The sequence below is a fragment of the Notolabrus celidotus genome, chromosome 13 (assembly GCF_009762535.1).
Source record: "Notolabrus celidotus isolate fNotCel1 chromosome 13, fNotCel1.pri, whole genome shotgun sequence".
In the NCBI taxonomy this organism is placed as follows: Eukaryota; Metazoa; Chordata; class Actinopteri; order Labriformes; family Labridae; genus Notolabrus; species Notolabrus celidotus.
In genome coordinates, this window is record NC_048284.1 from 29,379,222 (window position 1) to 29,402,172 (window position 22,951).

The following is a 22,951-nucleotide window of genomic DNA, read 5'->3' on the forward strand; positions in this document are numbered from 1 at the left end:
CATTTATTACAGTTCTGACCTCTAACAATATATAATTATTTATGTTTCACATTTGTTTTCTTATGAAATGAATATAAATACAAATTATGACAGAATTATTAATTTATTCTTGGACCACCAAGTAAACCCTGCACTGTAAGCAATTGCTGTTAATTTACAGCCAATTTTCAGCACTAATCTACTGTTTTTATGTAATACGGTTTTGTACTGTAGTTAGCAATGCATTGTGGTCCGGTCAATTCGAAGCGACAGCACAAAGACCCATAACAGTATGCTAATGTTTTAATTTACAGTACACTACAGTATTTGTGGAAAAGTGGGTGTTTCTTCAGAGGTGGACGCATTTCTGAGGAGCATTTCAGAGGACACACTTTGGAGCACATGCCATCTGCATCAATCGAGCTGTGCATCTACAAAGTAGAAGGTAACATTGATCAATCTTTTTCCTAGTCAGTAACCTTATCTTATTCAGAGAGTTTGCCTGAACAAAAATATTGTTTGAAATCAAACTGATGTTAAGCAAGATGTCTAGCTAGCGCTAACATGAGTGTATGATTTTAAAATGTCACTTATGATTTAGGCTGAGACTTGAATAACGTTAGCTCAAACATTTATATATTTACGTGCCCCGTCACCCGTGTTTTATCAAATGCTAACTGTTCTGGCTCATCTGAGAATTTAATTAAGAGTAGCAGTAAGGAAGCGGCTAGCTAACGTTAGCTTATGTTAGCTAATGCAAATACCCCAAAGTCAAAGTCTGGCAATTGTGTAGGCAACTTTTTTTTTTCCCGCATTGGCTGCAAAAATGTTTCTCTGTCGGGTCTGTAGTCATAACTGTGCCACGATATTGGCTCATGTGAGGCACATGAGAATTCATAAAAATACACCTAATTTAACTTTTAAGTGTGTTTTGCCAGATTGCGGTCAGATTTTTAAACATTTTTCAACCTTTAAGTCTCACACTTACAGACATAAAGACACACGTGTGGTCAGGCCTGTGTGTGTAGTTGAACTAGCATGTCAGGTTGATTTCTGCAGTGCAAGGAGTGAGAACTTGAAGGAATTTTACTCTCATTTGAAAATACACATCAGAGAGGGGAAAACAGTGGCTTGTCCTTACAGACACTGTGACAAGAGCTTTACAGTTTTATCAACATTCACATCACACATGAGTAGGAAACATAAAACTGGTGCTGTGGAAAATCTGGCTGATTCAGTTGTGAATCCTGGCATCTCCCATGAGAGTGAACAAGAGCAGTCTGATATGCAGATTGATCCTCCCAGTGATGCAATTGATGAGCAGTCAGAGGTGTATGCAGAAAACGCTGATGAATCCCAGTTCTTGAGAAATGTAGCCCTGTTTTATTTGAAATTACAAGCAAAGTTATTGCTTCCATCCTCTGTCATTCAGACAATTATTGAAGATTTTCAGGAAATACATGATATCAGCCAGTCACATTTGCTTTTCAAACTGAAAGAGAAGTTGGTTACACTTGGTGTTTCGGAAGCTGACACAAGCAATGTGACCAATGTCCTGAAAACTGAGGATCTCTTTCGGGCTTGCAACACTCAGTCACTGAAAAGTGACCAGAGAAGAAAAACAGTTTTCAAGAACAGCTTTAATTATATTGAGCCAGTTCAGATCTGTCTAGGACAGAATGAAGCAGGCAAAGAGTGTTTTGCTCAGTATGTTCCTATCAAACAAACAATTGAATCTCTTTTTCATTGTGAGTCAGTGCGGGAACAATATAAGCAAGTACACTCCAGTAAAGGTTCTGAGGATATTCTTCGGGATGTGTGGGATGGTAAAAATATTGTAGACAGTGTGTTCTTCCAGACAGAAAGCTCATCATTGAGCTTGATCCTATATCAGGATGCATTTGAAGTGGTAAACCCACTTGGATCTGGGAAGAAAAAACATAAGATACTTGCAATATATCTCACTCTTGCAGATGTAATGCCACACAATAGATCGAGCACTGATCACATGCAACTTGTTCTTCTCTGCAGAGAACAGGACTTTAAGTATTTTGGTCAAGACTTGATTATGGGCTCTCTGGTCAATGACCTTAAAGATCTTGAGCTCAATGGCATTACCCTGTCTGATGGAAAGGTCTACAAGGGAACTTTGTGTGCCATTGCAGGGGACAATCTAGGCTCACATAACATAGGAGGTTTTGTTGAAAATTTCAGCAGGAGTTCACACTTCTGCAGATATTGTGAGATCACCAGAGAAGCATTCAATGCAGATCCTTTGTTCCAGGGCAGTAAACGCACCAGGCAGTCCTACAGTGATAATGTCCAGAGCAGTGAAGGACAATCTTCACATAGTGTAGGTGTTAAATTTGACTCTGTGTTTAACACACTCAATTACTTCCATGTATGTCAGCCAGGGTTACCTCCATGCCTTGGCCATGATCTTTTTGAAGGCATTGTATCCTCTGATATGGCATTGTACATTAACCATCTTGTTAAGGTGGATAAACAGTTCAGCTATCTTGAGTTGAATCGACGAATAAATCAGTTCAAGTATCTCGGTAAGGATGCTAACGACAAACCTTGTGAGGTTAATCCAGAGGGTGGAAAACTTGGGGGACATGCTGTGCAAAATTGGTGTTTGCTCAGAATGTTGCCTGTCTTGATTGGAGACAAAATAGAAAAGCCAGGTGACAACGAAATATGGCAGTTGGTTTTGCAACTTAGAGAAGTTGTGGAGCTCATTTGTGCACCAGCTATTTCAACTGGCCAGATCGCCTATCTAAGAGTTCTTATTGATGAATATTTGTATTGCCGAAAGCTAGCCTTTCCTCACCACCCACTGAAACCCAAACATCATTATGTCAGTCATTATCCAGAGCTCATTGTCCAGTTTGGGCCACTCATTCGTCTATGGACATTACGATTTGAGAGCAAACACACATATTTTAAACAGTGTTTGAGGAAATTGCGTAACTTTAAGAATCCATGTTCTACTCTTGCAGAGAGACATCAGCTTCTACAGGCCTTTCTGAGTGCCGGCAACTTCTTTCCTCCAGCTGTTTCAGTGGAGAAGGGCACACAGTTTTTCTCAGGTGACTACAATGATGACATCAGAGAGGCAGTTGCACATCATAGTTTTGAGACTGAAAACACTCTGATAGCCCATGAAGTGACTGTGAAGGGTACAAAATACAAAAAGAACATGTTCATTGTGATCGATGATGATGATGAAGGGCTTGTAATGGGAAAAATCAAAGTGGTTCTCATTCATAAAGAGTCAGCAGTATATTTTATAGCTGAAAAATATCATGCCAGACGTTTTCCTGACATGGGTGTCTATAGCCTTACACTGATGCAGATAAGCTACTGTTGTGTTAATCAGGAGAATCTGCTAGATTACTATCCCTTGCCTGAGTACACTACCCATGGCACACCAAGGATAATTCTTCACCATTCTGTCCTTTTATTCCAGAATAATGGCTAACTTGAGTGAGGAAATCAAGAAGATCATCTGCAAGACCTTGCCAAATCTCTCTGAAGAGACCCAGGGGCTAATCGTTTCTAAACTTCAGAGCTCTGGCTTGGAGTCAAAAGAAGATTTAAGATATGTACAGCAGGAAGACATTGCTGATCTGTTACCTGTCATTCAGTGCCGAAAACTCCTGGATGCATTTAAATTAGGTAATGTATGGTTAATTCAGTGTCACATTAAAGTAAGGCTTCACCAACACTTATACTATTATCTGTTATCAGGCTCATATCATACTAAAATGGTTTACAGGTACTGGTAATGGGTAAATAATTTACCCAGATACCAGGAGCCACATGTAACATAACAGAAACCATACCAAACCATAGTTTATTTTTCTGCATTTTCATAAACATTTTTCTTAAGATTTCACCTCATGTTTTATCATTGTGTTGTTTCTTGTTAAAGATCAGCTCAATACAAGGTATTGGACAATACCTTTACATTTACTGTAACAGTTACTCAGAAAACTTCATTGCTTTCTCTTGCTCTCTGTCTTTAGCACTTGGCAATGTATAGGGATCTGGACACAAGCTGGTCCTCAACTGATTCACTGATGCAATCTCTATGCCTAACTGTAAAATGTTTGACCTATCACAGAGGCAAAGCAGATTGATGTCATCTGGAAGTGCCTCAGAGTTTACATCAATCGTGTTGTTTTTAACTTCCGTCTTTTAAGAACTAACCAAATCTATCTTGCTATTATGGTATGTGACAGTATCTGAGTTAATAGTCTTGAGGCCAGGCCACTTTGAATCACCACACAAATACAAAAAATATGAAAGACTGTGATATTTCTTATTAGGGATGTACCCTAAATCTTTTTTTGTTTATTTTGTTTTTTTGTAGAGACGGAGACTGTTACGTTGGATCTGCAAGTTATTCCAACCTCTTCACCACTGAGTAGTGATTTTTCAGTCTCTGAGTCTTCATCACCATCACCAGGCACTTCGACTTATTCTAGCACATCACAGCTGTCGACCACTGCATTATTGTCAAGCCAGGCAGGAACCGGCAATCCAAGCAACGAACCTTCCACATCTCAAATACTGAAAACATGGCCAGAAACATTCCAGGTCCCTTGGGAACAAATGCCACAGGAAATACGTTCTGCAATTGTAGACGGCAAGAGACCTAAACCGGTGGAGCGAAGACAGATGGTACGAGTACTTGTAGATGAAATGAGGAAGTGTGAGGCAAACCCTACTCGCACACAGTGCATCACTGTGATTCGAAAAATCATTAGGCAGTACCCAAAGAGTTTTGCTGATATGACAGCAGACGGGTCACTTTTGGGTGGAGGGTATACATCACTTTTGATTCAAGTGAAAAACAGAATCGAGAATGTGAACCGTGACGGAAGCTATACACTCCACCGAGCCTCTAGATCAAGGTCTGCAAACAAAAGGGGGCCAACTGACACTTATGGATGCACAAGATTTCAGCCAGAGCTCCCTCCAGAAGAAACTAATGAGACTGTGGAGCAGAACCGCCAAAGACTTGTTGAGATTTACAGACAGGAGGGTATAGGTGGAGCTGAAAGATCAGAGGTCAAAAATCTAATGGATCTCACATTCTGTCTTCAACGTTGTCATATAAATGCACTTCCACCACCTGACATTGAAGATTTGAGAAACAAATGGCCTTTTCTTTTCACTCAAAGGGGCATATATGCTCATTTTGAGTTGCTCACAGACATCAATGTGCTCCGTATGTTGGAACTCAGTATGGAGGAATGTGGGAGGGCCATCACACAGTACTTCATTGGGAAACCTACCAACAAAGATGTCAAGGATGTCCTTTCTAATAGTGAACATAATGAGATGGCACTTCGTGTTGTGCAGCTGCTTATGGCACACTTTGGAGAGAAGATAACAGGGCTGGTCCTTCTTACAGATGTAAGTTTATATTGTCTATCTTGGCCTGTGTTTTTAATTTTGAATGACTTATCTATTTATTCACAGCAGGTTGACTGAAGAAACTCCAGAAGCCCACTTCTTTTACCTCTCGGTCCTGAGGTAGTTTACTTTGTCTTTATCTGTTCCCAGATGTCTGCTACCCCAGCTGATATTGAGACTACCCTCGCTCTACCTGCAAGTCCTCGCCTGATACTGCCTGGTATGCATTAGACATTATAAATCAGATCAACCATTGTTCTTTAGTTACAGATGTTTAAGGTGAGATGCATTCTGATATTGCTACTACTTGAAGTTTCAGGTGGAACAGGGCAGCTCATGACTGGACGCTGGATGATCACCTTTGAGGGCCATGTCATATCTGAGGGCATCACTCCAACCTTTTTGACGGGACTTGCTGCTGTGTTTGCGATATACTATATCTTCAACCTTCAGTATCAAGAAGAGGTGGCCTGCACTTTGGAATTCATTCAGAGGTAAGACTCCATTCATTTCCTTGTAATCATTATAGGTTTCAATTTTTGGACAATTGCAATTCTTGTAACCTGATAACCACAAATCATAACTACACACTTAAAGAAATATTTTAGATTTTTTTAACACAAGATGGTATTAGTTACTTATTAGTTACTTACCTATATTGACACAGACATTAACTCAGGCAGGCAGTCCTGTAATCAGAAATCTCCCTGCCAGCCAGTCAGTTGTTAAACAAATTAGCAGCAGAACATGGGGTTAGGGAATAAAAACATTTCAAGCTACAACACATAAAGAACATGAACCATTCACTCAAGAATACAACATATATTGAGTTATTCTGCTTTTGATGCTCTTGTCCGATCTCTCTATTTCTTCAATATATTGTCTACTGTATTCTTATGCAGTAGAGCTGATACTCATGATATCAGTACCGGTTAGTAACTCATATTACCTTATGTTATAAAACCCAAACAATCCCTTTAAGACTATTAAGTGTTCCTAATAGGTTTCCATTAAGTCTCTGAACTTAGACTATTGTAATTTCAGGCGCTTTATTGGTATCAATCCAGAGAGAGGATCAAAGGCCATCCGGGGCAAGGTTGTCTCCAAGAAGACTGGTGAGATGGTCCAGAAGAAGACTGTGACAGTGAATACACACGTCTCCACACTACTGAAGAACCTCATTGACTTTGAATGGGACTTCATATAGGTCAGTGAGCACTCTCTCATCTCTCTTTTACTCCATGTGCTGTTTTCCACACTGATGTTGACACATAGGTCCACGAGAGATTTTGGTATTATCAGCTTAATAGGCATTGATTAGGCATTGTTATTGTACATTCCTGATCTAGAGTTATTTTTGAGTAATTATTTTGTTTGTTGCTGTTTTACAGTGGCAACAATAAATCCAGTGAGAGGAACAACTAGCAAAGTGATGATCATCTCTACCTGAACCACACTCTTCCTCTTTGAATCAGGACTTTTCACTCCCACCCAGACTCTGAAGTTAAGTAAAATATGCACCTACCTCCAGGACTTTTTAAAGAGGTAAACAAGCCTACCTCACAGGACTATTTTAGAGGTCAACGAGTCTATCTCACAGGACTATTTTAGAGGTCAACGAGCCTACCTCACAGGACTATTTAAGTCTTAAATGGTCTTGTGAGGTAGGCTTTATGACCTCTAAAATGGTCTTGTGAGGTAGGCTTTATGACCTCTAAAATAGTCCTGTGAGTTAGGCTTTATGACCTCAAAAATGGTCTTGTGAGGTAGGCTCGTTGACCTCTTAAATTTTAAGAGGTCAACGAGCCTACCTCACAAGACCATTTTGAGGTCATAAAGCCTACCTCACAGGACTATTTTAGAGGTCAACAGGACTACCTCACAGGGTTATTTTAGAGGTCATAAAGCTTACCTCACAGGGTTATTTTAGAGGTCATAAAGCTTACCTCACAGGGTTATTTTAGAGGTCATAAAGCTTACCTCACAGGGCTATTTTAGAGGTCATAAAGCTTACCTCACAGGACTATTTTAGAGGTCATAAAGCCTACCTCACAGGACTATTTTAAAAAGGTAAACAATACCATACCTAAAATTGTTTCTCAAATTTTGCTTTTGATGTATATTTGTTAAAATGTCTTTGATGTTTCGCTTCAGAATAGTCTAAATACACATTTCAAAATGTTCTTAGTAGTAGAGTTTGTTTTCCAAATGTTGCTAGAGTCAAGTTCATGTTGGTGAGTATTTCACCTATAATTAATACTGTTACAACTACAAATTCATATACATATAAATACATCTTATGTCTCAGGTGTTTTCTCGTTTGGTACAGGGACAGTCTGACATGCAATTTAAGAAAAAAATCCTATTGATTTGAGCGGACTAGGCACTTTTTATTTTGTTTCTCAAATCTCTTTTGGTTTGTTTCTCTGGGTCATCAATGTTTTCTGCCATTGTTTTTGACAGTTACATGTCTGTTGACACTTCCCTTTTAAATAAAGGTGTGTTAGATTTATATCCTTTCTCTGTTGATGTTTTTTTTTGCATAATTAATTACACTAACGCACATTTTTAAGCCGAATGCTGAAGCCCACAGAACATTAAGGTTCTAATGCTATAATTGCATTGATGATTGGGATTTTAGACATTTCAAACTGCTTAATTGAGTTACTTTATTATCAATTATGCCTGTCTAGAGCAAAAATTGGGAATTTAAAGTAATCTACTGGCAACCCCCTAACCAGAATGTTACTATAATCTCAAACAATCACATAAATATACCTCATTTGTATTTTTACCATGCAATCTGTGAAAAATGTATGTGTACTGTAGAAATACAATGTAGCTGGTGTGTCTGCTGCCAGTATTCTATTGTAAATTGTAAAAACATACAGAAATATGCTGTATTATATTTTTTACAGTAATAGGCTGTAAAGTAATTTCACAGTATGACTACTGTTAAATAACAGTAAAGTGCTGGCGTCTCTGCTGCCAGCACTTTACTGTAAATAAAACAAATGACAGAAATATACTGTAGTTTATGTTTACAGTATTAGGCTGTAAAGTAATTTCACAGTATGACTACTGTAAATTAACGGTAAAGTGCTGGCGTCTCTGCTGCCAGCACTTTACCGTTAATTTACAGGAAAATAATTTACAGTGTGGGGTCAAAGTTAAAATGACAAATATCCACGTGACCTTCTGCTGCTATGCTTTCATACTTTATTTGTTTTATTTGTTTTGATCAACGTGTCTTGAGAGCAGGGCTGGAATTGTTGTCTTACAGTCTATTTTCTTCGACTTCATTGTTAGCTGATCTCCACAAAACACCAAGGGAAATTAAAATAAATTCAAAGGACTGTTTTTTTAGAGGAGCTCTTTCAGCCACCCAGAATCCTCTCGGTTTTCAAAACACATTTGTGGTGTGTGTGTGTGTGTGAGTGTGTGTGTGTTTTTAAAGCATCCCTTTGCCTTTTCCAGAAGAAGACCAAAAATATCTAAAACCAAGTTGTGACAACATTTCCTCCGCCGTGCATTCCCCAAAACCCTCACCCACCTCTACTCGCCTATTGGCCCTAATTTATGATGACGCGTCCCCCTCCGCGCCACGATTGGATTATCCCTCCGCCTGTCTGCTTGACTGACATCCCCGCAGCCACAGTCTCCTCCCAGCGGCAGCAGACGCTATTTGAGTGGGGGACCAGCGGATTGTTGTACATAGAGCCGGTTTAGTGTCGTCAATGGGAAGCACGCGAGAAGGTGGCAAAGCGAGTTACGGTCTACAGTGAAATCCGCGGCTGCTACCATGCTCTCCAGGTCTCTCCCGTGTCTGTGGATTACATTTTTCCTTCATGTATGCTGTTATGTAGACAGCGGGGAAGCACAGAATGCGAAGGAAGGTAAGTTCTTAAAGTTTGGACTGCTCCATCCCGTCGCATTTGGAAGACATCCTCCTGAATTATCCGAGAGGTGTCCAAACCCAGCGCACAGCTCGCGTGCTTTTTTCTGTTTTCTCTTTGAATGTCAATTTATAAAAAGGTGGATGTTTTGTATCCTCATCGCGGCCATACGAGGCCGGTGTGCGGGGATGACAGCGCTGCTCCCGGGCAGTTTGCGAGCGACCCCTCGGTGTTTTTACGCACGGCGGTTACACGCCACAAAACGCGGATTAGACGCAGGAGCTGTTAATTTTTATTTAACTCCACTGCCAGTGCTCCATCTGCGTAACTAACCTGCACGTTAAAGAATAACAATCTGTCATGACAAAGTAGGTAATGTCAGCGGATCGATCGTCCCAGCAGGCAGGCTCGCCTCGCTGCAAGTGAGAGAGCCGTGTATGTGGACGCAGTTTCGGAGGTTGCTTCCTCCTGTAAGTGGCCTCAGCGGCTCTAACAGTCCTGTCTGGTCCTATTTATTTGAAGTAAAATCCAGCAGATTGATGCGGATCCGTAATCTGCATTAAGACGCTCAAGTTGGCATGAATCGAGTCTGTAGAACACCCAAATTAGAGGAGATTTATAAAGTCCAAATGGCTGAAAATGGCACTTTTAATTGATGAGATTCTGGATTAATAAATTATGATTTTATGTCATGCGTAAAAAAGACAATCACATTGATTTTCTCACCAGCTAAACTACAGTGTAATAACGGAGCGCGGTCCGGATTTCAGAGCTTATGTGAAATGTAAATCCTCGGTGTTGATATGCGGGATTTCGCAGACCTCAATATCTGTAGGATATAACCTGAGCATATTTTATATTTTATGGCGGCGCGTGCTGGCTGCCCCCTCTCATACTGATGGAGCTGTCTGCTGATATAAAATAGGCCCACACAATTGAAACAACTTCATTTTTATGAAAGCCGTCGTGGCGCCTCTTTGCGCTCTTCCCGCACGCCTTCAGAACATAAAAGAGGCAGCTTTGACAAATCCTTCTTTTCAGATTAAATCTGAAAACAAGCCGCTCGTTAGATGGACTCACTGCCGGGCCGTTTTAAAATGAAAATAATCCTGACTTTAAGCGCATGTAGGTACTGTACGTGCGTCGGGATGGAAGCAGCCGCCGCGTTGACCTTAACGCAGCAACTTCCACATCAAAATGAGCCCTCGTGAACTCATGTGTAAAATAAACCACATTGAATTGAATTATTTTTTATGAATCCTATGCGTAATGTCACCCTGTCCCCCCTCTTTGTGCGCACTGTCAGTGTCTTCATTTATCTCCCTGAAAGTTCCTCTGCAGGCACGAGGACCTGTCTGCTGCAGTGTGTGTATTCTTATTGAATGTTTTTCGCTTTAGCTGCTGCTGCTGCTAGAAATTAGGTCACGGGTGTATGCGCTATAGATATCAATGTGTGGCCTATCAGAAATACCTAGCCGCGTGCACCCGGTGAGATTTAACCACTGTTTCCTGTCACTAGTGATTCTGATGGACTCCAAGGCACAGCAGACAGAACTGGAGTGGATCTCCTATCCTCCCAATGGGGTAAGTCTGCACAATTTGCCCTGAACACACATGGACTCCACTCCCCCCCCCATTATTTCTGATCCGTGGCAGAAAAATCCACATTTAAAAAAGACATATAACATTCACAAGGACGCTAGCTTTTATATCCCTGCTCAGAATAAGAGTGAAGGATTGTTTTCTTGCTGCTAAACTCCCCAAGCTTTTGACATTCAGAGCACAAAGGCCTTAAGCAAACCTCTTCCAACTTGCTGCTCTGATTAGAAAGCAGGCAAACTTTTTAAATAAATAATGTGTGCAGGAGCAGATAAACTGAGCTCGATCTGTCTTTAAAGATTTGTGATAAAAAAAAGCAACCACTAATCTTCCTTCATTCACCGACCATATTTCATATACTTTTATCATATTCACAGCAGAGTAATCACCTCTGCTTTTATAACCAATCATTACATTTCACTTTGATGGCTCCGAGGTGTAAATCCAACATGCTGCTGCTCTCAAATGGATGCATTCAGTTAAATATGTCTCCTTCTTTCAGTGGGAAGAGATCAGCGGCTTGGACGAGAACTACACACCCATTCGCACCTACCAAGTTTGCCAAGTCATGGAGCCCAATCAGAATAACTGGCTTCGGACTAACTGGATAGAGAAGGGCAATGCCCAGAGAATTTTTGTGGAACTGAAATTCACGCTGAGGGATTGTAACAGCCTACCTGGAGTGGTGGGCACATGCAAGGAGACGTTCAACTTGTACTACCAGGAAACAGATTCGGAGGTAGGCAGGAACTTACGGGAGAACCAGTACGTGAAAATTGACACGATTGCGGCGGACGAGAGCTTCACCCAGGGCGACCTGGGCGAGAGGAAGATGAAGCTGAATACAGAAGTGCGTATAATTGGCCCCCTGTCCAGGCGGGGCTTCTACCTGGCCTTCCAGGATGTCGGGGCGTGTATCGCGCTGGTCTCTGTCAAAGTCTATTACAAGAAGTGCTGGTCTATCATCGAGAACCTGGCCACGTTCCCAGACACCGTGACGGGATCGGAGTTCTCCTCGCTGGTGGAGGTCGAGGGCATGTGCGTGAGCGACGCAGAGGAGGAGGCCGACAACTCCCCCAAGATGCACTGCAGCGCCGAAGGGGAGTGGCTGGTGCCTATTGGGAAATGTATATGCAAAGCTGGATTCCATCAGAAAGGAGACGCCTGTGAACGTGAGTACCTTTTTCTGTCAGCATCAGAGTGCCGCACATTTTTAGAAGTCATCCCCAGAGTCGTGTTGGTTCAGAAGCCAGTCAGGGACATCCTCCATTAAACACGACAAAAGGTGTGCCAGCAAAAAAAAGAGGCAACAAACTGGGGAGCGCTGATGATTTGATTATGCAGAGAAGGTAAACGACAGTTTAGGCATCACTTGCTGGATAGTTCTGTTGGCAAATGGGATTAAAGCAGCTGATCTGACAGCAGTAAAGATGGATAAAGTATTGAGGCCAAACATCCCCAGAGTAATAATTGGATTCAGCGTTAATTGATTACAAGGCTCTTAATTTATAGTCATGATTGTGTTGACACTGGGATTAAATAATAACTTGAGTTTAGCTCTTCAGCTCAATTTCTCCTCTCGGTCTGACTGGCAGTGAGCCAACACAATCAGCAGCAGAATACTCAGGTTTAGAGGAAGTCCAGCCAGTCTTTCAGTATCTCTCTCCCCCGGCCGAGTGACCCTGACGAGGGGAGAGGGAAAACAAATAGCTGCTGCGCTATGGCATTTAGGCCTCAGGATATTTATGAAGGAGCCCTAACAGGAAGGGCAAACACACCCTCTATCGCTGTGGCTGCTTTTTCGCTGTGTTGTGGTGCCGGATCGTGCCGCCACGCTTCACAATAACCTGCTTTCTGTCACTGTGACGATCAGAGGATTATTTTCAGTGGCCGCCTGACTTGAAAGATAAAAATCAGTATGGATTAAAAGGGTTTGACTTAGGTCACAGAACTTAAGTGGCCTGCCCCGTCAGCCAGACCTTTTTTTTTGGGGAACCTCGATGTAAGCAGCTTAGGAGGAGCAGCAGCAGTAATAACTGAAAGGAATGCATCTAAGAACAAATGAGCGTCTCTTGCAGACGACGAGCTTTCATGCCACGCCGTCACCCCACTGAGGTAGGCGTGTTAATGAAATATATTAGGCCGTGTAATTTAGAGCAGCTCAGTTGTGCTACATTTCTAATGTTAGCAGGCGATCGCTGAATCAACCCCGCGGAGCTCCTTTTTATTGTTCCTGTTGTTTTAATATGCAGAGATGTAAGATCCAGTCGTGCCCTTTGGTGGAAGGAAATCTAACAATTTATTTCCACTGGGAGAGCTACGCAGCACAATAACCCACAGCTCTCCTCTCTTCATCCTATGTGTTAGACTGTTGCGTCTCTATTAATTAATCTGTTAAGGTGTCAGCTAACAGCAGCGACAGGCAGCAGCACAGTGAAGCCACCCTCAGGTTGTTTAAAACCAGAGAAGATGCCTCCTTAATGTGTGTGTGGATCAGACTCCAGCCCTGACACGGCACCTTTATGAGCTTTATCTCCACCGAGGCATGAGAAGCCTTTGTATTAAGGGGTACTTAATCTAAATAAAATGAGAATCACGGTGCACCATCAGCACTTCTTCCAGCAGCTCCACTGACATTAAATTGTCCATTCAGTAGTTTCCCCTCAGCACAATCTAAAAGCTATTCAAAGTATTTCTATCAGCCGAACAGCAGAGCAGTGAGTCCAAGCGGCTGTGACCAGTATAAATGTGAAGCTGTGGCATTTGGACCTCTGAGTATCCTGTCTTAGTGTAAGAGTACGTCTCTATAATAGTCCCTGGTGGTGATGCTGCAGCTCAAGAATAAAGGCCTCTTTATTCTTCAGACAAACTACTCAAAGAGTTCTCATCGTGAGTTGTCAAATACAGATGTGTTCCCTCGGTGGCTCGTGTGAAGCTTCAGGGCAGTGTGAGAGCAGCATCTCTTTTAAAGTCTGTTTGCTTCTTTACGCACCGGAGAGCGTCTTCTCTGCTTTAGTGTGGAGAGAAGACCTGCTTGGGTCGCTCTCAGGAATCACATGGTGAGGTTTAAGATTAAAACAAAAATGTAGGTGCTCTAACCAAAACCTCCTGGGGGAAAGTCCTGTGTTCATCCCAAACCTGCAGCCCGAGTCGCTCTGAGCCTCTAGCATTACTGTTTATAGGTTTGCACTGGTATCAGACTCACAGCGTTACATTAATACACACTGGACTGAAGAATTGTCACATCGCACACTGTCCTATTTATATACTGTTAGATTTTGCGCTCACGTCATCTTGCAGCTTCCTGCATAAATGTACGACTCTCATCTGTAACCTTTGTACACGTTCTGGTCTTATAGTTTTATCTCACTTTTTTTTTTACCACCACATCCTGTTTAAGATTCATAAGCAATCATACTGCACTTAAACATCTTTTTACTTTTATAAAGATATATGTTTTCCATTGTACTTCTGTGTTCCTCGAAACCTACTCAGCAACAGACGCGCCTCTGAGTCTGATCTACTGAAAAAGCGCGACAAAGCTTCAGTATTCAATTTTTTGGGGGGAATGATTTTTGGCTGAAACACAAAAGCTCTCACTGAGTGTGTTCAGAAAAAAAGTCTCATGCCTGGATGTAATAGTGTTTTTATCTGTGTTTGAGGTCTAATGGAAAGAAGTGTGAAAAGTGGCACGACAACACACACTTTCAGAATGTATCTCTCTATTTTTTAGGAGAGTTTTAAGATTTCCACACGAACACTATACACGGCTGTGTATCAACTAGAATCAATTATTTTTACAATACATATATATAATGCATATTTATTTTATTGGTGATATAATTTTCATCCAATATCCAAAGGCAGGACTTTTTACAGTGAGAGGTTTAATCATGAGGGACACTGGCCTAAATATTTCAAACTCTCAGAGACAGTTTTTTATTTAAAACAGTATAGCAGCTCTGTTTGCTCTTTCTATAAAATACTCGTACAGTATGAAGCTTCAAACACCTCTCCTCTAAAAGACACATGGGAGAGAGGGATCAACATAAAGCCTACAGATGAATGTAAATGTTGAGTGTCGGTATTCAACTCATGATGCTGCACAGAGTCCGCAGATCCCCTCTGAACACCATACATTTAACTCTAACCTATCCCCAAAGTGATAAATGGAAACAGGAAGTCTCACCAATTAATGTGGTCTTGCAGGACATAGTGCATGCTTTTAATGCTGACAAATGTGAGAGGAAGCTATAAAATGCTAACCTTCTATGGTAGACGATGCATTCTTTTGCACGGGTTTACAGACGAGGTCCCGTCAAAACCAAGCGGCAACCTCCGGTCTCAAAATATGAAGCCAATGCGGAAGTGTTATAAACTACAACTCATTGAGCGTCCACTCAGAAACACCGGAAACCACATACAGACCTATTCAAAAAAGATGATCTTTACAGGATAAATAAAAAAGTTTACAGCCTGGTACGAAAAATGGCTTCGGTGTGAAGAGCTAATTTCTCTATTGGCACACACTAACGCAATGGTTCTGAAGATATTAAGATTACGAGTTTTGCCCTTTTTGAGGACATGACTGACTTGACTGACAGGCGGGAACACATAGCTGTTGGCTGGGAGGCTCAAAGCCCGCCTCTTTACCCCACACTTGGTTGAGTTCAATATTTTCAATATGGCTCCCACTGACGACTAGCTTCGAAACAGCGCTTCAGAAACAGATGGGTGACGTCACAGATACTACGTCCATTATTCATACAGTATATGGTCAAAAAACATCCACATAGAGTCCTACTTGAATATGTCTCATATGTCTCATACCCTCCTTGTGGGTTACACTGCAAAGACAGTGTGTTTCATAGAACATGGAGACTGCTGTTGTAGACCTCAAAGATATGACTCCAAGCTGTCTGCCTTCCTTCATTTTCATATAGGGATCTTAATTATTTATTTATGCTCATATGTATGAATGTGTGCCGTGTAAATCCTGGCCTCTCGCCTGTATGAATTTGAATATGTGTGCTCTGAATGTTTAGTTTATGTCTTCTTTTTATGCCTTTTTAAAATGTAGTAAATATGTATTTTAATAAATCATTACGTTTCCATGAGAACAGCAAAAAGTTGATTAACTTCATGCTTTCATTTGTGTGAACCACAGTGTTTGTGACTTCCATATTACAGCACTGCTTTTTGTGCAGCAAGAATAAAATTAGTACATTTCCCGTCAGATCTTTGCATGTGACACTTTTTGTGAAATGATACCTCATGATTAAAGATAGAAAAGTGACTCTCATGAGTGAAGATATTTTCCGACGCTCCTGATTCCTTTTTTAGAAAAGTTTTGACTCTTTTTTTAACTGAAGCAACCATTAAAGATGCTCTTCATGTAGCTGTAGGAACATGTTTTCCATACATTTGATCTCTACAGGAAAGCTTTTCTCTTCTGGGACTCCACGTCCTAAATCCTGACATCACAAAGTTTGTGGAGGCGCTCCTGCTCTATAACACACTTCTATACTGGCCTATTTTAGCATGTGCGGCGTGCTACGGTTACAACATGGCCGCCGAGTACAACACCCAGCCAGAGGGCGGGTGCAGGTGGAGTGGTGAGCGGAGCTGTCAGTCATGTCATTTGAGGAGCTCCCTCTGTGGATGCAAAGGCCTCCTCCCAAATGTGTTGTGATCCACTCATTCATCACCGTCAGCAAAGAGGGACCCCTTGTCTCTCACCCCTGTGCCCCCCCCTCCTCCCCTCCCCATGTCTCTCTTTAACTCTTTGTGTGGCAATCTGTGGCAGTAAATGTCACTCTTCTTCTCCGCCCGCTGCGTTCACTGCTCTCAGTGTAATGGGTGTTGAAAAAGGCCAGTTGAAGTGTCCCCGCAGCCTGCGCGGGCCTTCATTTTAGTGAGCAGTGCGTGTTGTGAAAATAGCGCCCATTCATCTGCTGGTCTTGTTCGGCGCTGGCTGCTGGTTGCAGCGGAGCCACAGAGTCGTTTGGACAGAGAGAGGGCCCTTGTGGGAGGACACTGCCGTCTTTGTTTGGCTCAATCCAGGGAATGCATGTTGTCCGATTTTGACACATCGCGTCATTGTGGTACTAAATAACCAAGCCTGAGAAATGATTAACTGTTGACCCTCAACCAGAGAGACGAGGAGGGGCCCCTATCTGGTGAATAAACCTCCCTATCAGTCTGCTATCGGTGCTTGCTAACAAGAGAATTAATGAGAGGATACAGCATCCTGTAGACGCCTGCTCCATCCATCTCTACTGTCAGGGAGTTGGACAGAAGTTAGTTGGAGACTGATTGATGATTGAGCCCCCCTGAGGGAGACGGGGGCTGAGCTGTTGGGGTCTGACCACGACAGCTAACATGTATGGAAGCCACCAGGCGGCCCGGCCTGGAGGAAAAACTGCACTTAGCATTTCAAATGAAGCCAGGAAGCCGGGAGTCAGGAGGTCCTCATACATCTTGATGCTCCCCTGATTGATAAGGTGTGAATTTAATACACCAAATGGCGGTCTTTTACAACCGCTGCAGAGCTTAATTATGCAAATGACAGGTGTGCGCCCAATCCGCAGGAGACCTAAATGGAACCTAAATCAGTCAAGATTGAAATAAATTGGTGATGGATGGGAGCTCGTCCTGTCACTGCCAGCGTCTCTCTGTGAATAGTAGCATTCTCCTGCGGCTCAGGGCTTCTCCTGTGTGTTGTGTCAGCCTGGCAGGTAGCAGCCGAGGCACAGATGGAGCAAACTCTGCTCTGCATGGGTCTACATATACAGGTGGCAGTGTCCGAGAATGGATCACCAAAGGGAGGAGTGATGTTTTAAGCTCCTGTGAGAGTTTTTATCTCTAATGAAACACACCAAACTTCATGTTGTTGCGTCTTTGTGAGCTACAAAAGCAAACAAGACCATCGGCATAAAGACTATTTCAGAAACTGCTGCTGTGTGGTACACGCAAGCTCAAACAACCTGTTTTCACATTTTCCACAGCAGACATTCTCGTTGAGTGATGCACTTGACTGTTAAAAGACAGCAGGATGAGCTAATTAAGCATGCACATGTATGAGTACCACAGGGGGCGCCAGAATCAACATTAACCAGAAGTTCCTTGCACATGCTTTAATCATAGAACTTTGGTAATGTGAACTTCACCAGCTTTTCTCAGCTTTGCACTGCTGTAGATGAATGCACGAGGAGATGCTAGCTTGGACCCTGGCGGTTATTTTTGGTAGTTTTGACATTTTTCAAACATATAAATAAATAAAATATACATTTTATTTATAAATCCACTAATGTTTAACGTCTTTTGTTGATTTTTATTTTTGTATTTAAAGCGCTTAATGCATCAAGGACAAAATATGTTTGCACCTACATTTTTGTGGAGCTTTAATGCCAAACATTTTTTTGTTTTTACAGGTTTAGCAAGCTTTGAAAAAGTAGAAAATCAGTAAACGATAACATTCAACCCCATTTAATTTATTGAAGGCTAAGTCAGGGTCTACATGAGCGGGAATCCATTGGAAATTTAAATTCCAATGGAGTATAAAAGTAAGTAATTTGTGCAGATTCCTTCTTTAAGTGTCTTTAAATGTAGGTTCCCTGTTCTTTATTTGCTGTATGTAGGTGGAAAAAACAAAGAAATTGTGATTTTATTGTAAGTTTTTGCAGACAAGGGAACAATGGCTGTTAAAATTACCAAAAAAAGGGCAACAGAAAGGGTGTTACATTTCAGCTGAAGCTGTCTCCATGAACAAAAGATATCGCTGTACACTGCTGCAGCGCCTCTACTCTAATTCCCTCTCATTTGTAGAGACTAAACCACTGTCACTTCCTCCGAGGATAAAAAGAAAGCAAAATGTTGGAAATTTGGCACGCTGTAACAAAGACTGTTTATTTTTCCTCCACATGCGGTGCCCCACTCTTAAATATACTCGTCTCAATGAGACGTGAAAGTAAAAGCAGGAAGAAGAAGAAGTTGTTTCCTGGGATACACTCTGCTGCAGCAGCAGCTCTCTCTGTGCTGCCCTGTCAACACGTCAAATTAAATACAAATGCCTCTTTTTACAGACAAAAAAAACGTCACCAGGGGTCTCATTCACAAGGGTAAATATTTGTCTCAAAGTTACATTCATATAGGCTGCAGCAGCTCCCGCGCTGAAACAAAGGAGAGCTACACAAAGGCTCTGTTGTGACTTAATTCTGCTCCAGATTTAGAGATAACGCAGCGAGGTAAAGATGGCTGTAAAACACCATCTCAGCTCCGTGAGCTTAAAGAAGGTGTGTGCGTCTGGTCGTGGTAATGGGTTTGTCTCTCACCTCTGCTGATAAGCTTCATGCATACATGAATATCAAGCAGCTGATGGGAAGACTTAGTCCACTTCACTGGAGTCGGCACAAGAACACAACTTAAAGCATCAAACACTTACATCATCAGGGAGTTTTTAAAAGTACGAGCCACCGTAGATTTTTTAATATTTCAACTCTTGAATTCGTTACATCCCAACAGCATCATCACCATGTCCTGAGGTATGCTTACATTTTTTGATTCCAGACACACCGAAATCAGAAAACGCAATCTTTTTGCTGGTTATGTTAACTACCGACAGAAATGACAGACTACAACTGCAAGAAGAGGAGAGTATGAACTATCAATCCTTCTTTCACTTCATCATTTTGTTTGTTCACACTGTTGTGTGTGCAGATAAGGGATGGGCAATGATTTTCGAATATTTGAATATTCGTTCACTTTGACAAAAACAAAGAGATACTTCAAATATTTTCTCGCTTTAAAAGTACACATTCTCAGCATTTTTACCGGTGCCTGGTTGTAATGTGGTATTCCCACCAGACGCTGGCGATAGAGCGTCTTAAAGCTGTTTGCTAACCGCATTAGGTAACAGAAGAAGAAGAATGCTAACTGCATTAAATAGCCAAAAAAGAAGAACACATTAGCGACATTTGCGGCAACTTTCTCTGTTTCTGAATCTCACGCTACACACGTATTTCCAGAGACTGAGCATGGCTGTAAAATGTAAACACACACACCACGCCGCGTCACAGAAACACTGACAATAAGATCGAGACAGACCTACTAGCAGCACCTAGCCCTGCTGCTGGTTAAAGTGACTGCCACACAAAGGGGCCGTTAATGGGACAGGTGTGTGTGTGTGATTATTCGAATAATTGTCGTATAGATGCAAATGATTACCGAATAGTATTTTGGCTTGAGATGCCCATCCCTAGTGCAGATCGCTCCGTGCATGGTCGATGTCACTAAATTGAAAGAACACATCGTAGAAGAGGCAGAGAGACAAATCAAACATGTTGAATTTCCTGTCAGGAAGTTGTGTCTGGCGCCCCAGATGAGGCTTTTATTGGCATTCTCTTTGACAATCTATGATGGTGTTCCTGAATCTCTACTCTACTCCAGATTGAGCTATAATCATGTTTGTGACTTGTAGTCTGACCTCGGCATTAACCGACTGAATCTACTCATTTTTAATTGGTTTAGAAAAAGGGTTTAACATCTCAAACTGTGCTGGTTACCTAACTTAAAGCTCATGAAGTCATGTGCAGGTGAAGATTATTTCACATAACCTAGTTTGGATTTGTAAAACTTTCTGATAAATGTTAAAAAAAAGTATGCTTCTATCACCGAGTAGACTCGTGGAAGTCATAACTTTCAGTCAGACTCTTCTTTAACACTAAAGCACAGAGCTATAAAACTTATGATACATGTCCAACACCATTACAGCTTTATTAAACATAAAATAAGTTCTCATGCATGATTACAGACTATTTCAAAGACTTTTATGAAACTATTATTGCTCATCGTTTGTCTATCATAGAGTTTCTGTCATGTTTCGTGAGACGTTTATGCAGATCAATTACTTTTCTCTTATTCCGTAGTTACTTGGTGTGCGTTTTGCATACGATGTGACTCTGAGCAGAAAGGTCTGATCCTTTGATGCAGATTAGATGAACCACTATTGCAGGTCAGCAAGATAAAGCATGAGGAGTGATGGCTATCAGGATCCAGGTCTTGGAATGTGACCTGCCAGTCCAAATTTGAGACCCTACGTTGCATCACATGAATAGACAGAGTTGGAGTAAACAGTTTCATTCTCACACAAACAAAAACTCATGATCCCACATACTGAGGACAGACTGTCAAAGCCCAAAAAGCCAGACCTCCACGACTCTGCGTCAGATAGCGTTATTTCCAAGGTGATACCGGGGTCCGCTTTCCGCCGTGCACGAGGTCAGTGAATATTAACTTCATTTACACATGGCTGCAGAGACGCGCTGCTCCTCAATGGAGGCCTGCCTGTTGTGTTTAGTAACATGAGCGACCCGGCTGACAGGACACTGTCAAGACAGAAGATGGATGATCGCAGCAGTTGACCCCTGATCGCCAGCAGAGTCACCTCTCCGGCCCCCTCTCACTGCATGACAAAAGAGCCCTCCCTGTGGTGCAGCGGCCCTCATCTCCACTTGCACTAACAGGTTCAGACATCTCCATCGATCCCCCACTTCCATACCGTTTGCAGCTCCAAGCTTTTGCCCTTTTTAGCTATCCAAACTGTGGCACAGATGTCTTTTTTGTAATTGCTTGCCTGCTGACTGCGTGAGAGGGATGTGATCAGACAGGCGAACTCCATGTCAGAAGACAACGTCTTTGGTGTTCTGTGCTGTGTCCCTGTGGCAGGAGGGTGAAAGTGATATGTGACCGAGCCCGGGGTCTTGGGCCGCGTTGTCAGTGCAGCTGCTCCTCTGGGAGGCTTCAGACCACTGACTCTGCGCCTCAATCTTTCTCTAAGAGGAGAATCGATAACTTATTACATAACTTCACACTTTCTTTTCCACCCGAGCAGAGGAAGCAGAACACAAAATGTACTCGGGTTTGTTTTAGAGGAGAGAAGTCTGCTTTTTCTTCTAGTGGGTTATGTTGAAATGAAGACAGCTTTGCAAAACAGAGGGTAGAGGGACTGGGATAGCATCGGGGTAGCAAAGTTGAGTCTATTTATATGCGTTGAAGTTTTCTAACACATTCTTTTTCTGCTGTTCTCTCATTTTCTTTGAGTACACAGGAATAAAACTGGTAACAATGAAAAAATCTTCTTGTTATAAAGCGTTGTTTATTTGAGGAGGGGCTGAGAGCTGAGCTGCCTACAGTGTTGGCAAACTCGTTAGGCCTTGAGCTCTTCAGCGTTTCTTTTTCTTTGGATTGCTTTCAGGGGCTGAATTATCTGTCTCTAATCAGACCTGATGATTGAACAGGTAAACATCTGTTTCTCCGATGGGTTTCAGAGGCTGAGAACTGAGCTGCACTTGAGCCCAGCTTGGTTCCCTCATAGCCTCCATGTGATGGGTGACTTAAATCCCTCGTCAAATATTTTATTGCTCAACATGAAATCGAAGGACGGCAAGCTTCCTGCTGTTGCCTCGTCTTTTTCCTGCTGTGTGATGTAAATGAAGATCTCTTTAATCATGCAAGAAGAGTCAGTATCAAGATTATTATGTTGAGCTTTGTAAAACTAGAACAAGAGGAAAAACAACTGTATGACTCATGTGGTGTACATTTAAGTATGTAATCATTAGAAAGTGATTTGTTAGACTACTTGTGTTTCATTTTCCCTTTAAAAAGTTAGAAAACAGTGAATAATAATGTCTATTATAGGTTTCCAGACTGTGATACAATACCTGGTTCTGTGTCTCTGTGTCTGAAAGCCCTGTGTGGATGTGAAATTTGGCCATCTGAAGCAAAGCTGGTGTCTTTGTGCGTCAGCGGCTGGTTCCGCATTGTCCCGTTCCTCTCTGTTTGGCGGGGGTTGTACTGGGACAGGCGGGGGTTGGGCCGGGTCAGGAGGGTTGGCAGGCATTGGCACAATTCAGAGATAATGCTCTGTTGCTGACTGGGGACATTTTCAGTGCTGATTTTGCTCGGGCTGCAGGGGGCTTTGGGTCGCTCAGACCTTTGGACCCTGTGCTTTCATCCCCAGAATGCAGAGTCCTCCCCTCGTCTGCGGCGTC

The 22,951-nt window shown here is 42.1% G+C and overlaps 2 protein-coding genes across 5 annotated transcripts in view; both read left to right on the forward strand.

Moving 5' to 3' along the window:
• Positions 1-212: 212 nt before the first annotated feature.
• Positions 213-7,003, forward strand: LOC117824412. Of its 2 annotated transcripts, XM_034699884.1 has the most exons (8): positions 213-424; positions 2,982-3,071; positions 3,452-3,660; positions 4,358-5,406; positions 5,557-5,626; positions 5,726-5,900; positions 6,451-6,613; positions 6,798-7,003. In XM_034699884.1, the coding sequence occupies exons 3-7, from the start codon at positions 3,456-3,458 to the stop codon at positions 6,611-6,613; spliced, it is 1,662 nt and encodes a 553-aa protein (XP_034555775.1). In that variant the 5' UTR covers positions 213-424; positions 2,982-3,071; positions 3,452-3,455; the 3' UTR covers positions 6,798-7,003. The 2 variants fall into 2 exon arrangements, 1 of the variants encoding a protein (XP_034555775.1); XR_004633586.1 differs by lacking the exons at positions 2,982-3,071; positions 3,452-3,660; positions 4,358-5,406 and having other exon boundaries at positions 219-424; positions 5,720-5,900.
• A 2,121-nt stretch (positions 7,004-9,124) lies between these two features.
• Positions 9,125-22,951, forward strand: part of epha7 (eph receptor A7) — a 118,162-nt gene continuing 104,335 nt past the window's right edge. For all 3 annotated transcript variants that reach the window (XM_034699880.1, XM_034699881.1, XM_034699882.1), the window contains exons 1-3: positions 9,125-9,302; positions 10,822-10,886; positions 11,404-12,073. In XM_034699880.1, coding sequence (XP_034555771.1) covers positions 9,209-9,302; positions 10,822-10,886; positions 11,404-12,073 — 829 coding nt within the window. In that variant the 5' untranslated portion in view covers positions 9,125-9,208. The remainder of the gene's footprint in view (positions 9,303-10,821; positions 10,887-11,403; positions 12,074-22,951) is intronic.

Bases quoted from the DNA above. Each gene is read 5' to 3' on its own strand.
- LOC117824412 (XM_034699884.1), top strand. From the start codon at position 3,456: ATGGCTAACTTGAGTGAGGAAATCAAGAAGATCATCTGCAAGACCTTG. The intron at 5,407-5,556 runs GTAAGTTTATAT...ATCTGTTCCCAG, and splicing joins GGCTGGTCCTTCTTACAGAT to ATGTCTGCTACCCCAGCTGA. The intron at 5,627-5,725 runs GTATGCATTAGA...TTGAAGTTTCAG, and splicing joins TCCTCGCCTGATACTGCCTG to GTGGAACAGGGCAGCTCATG.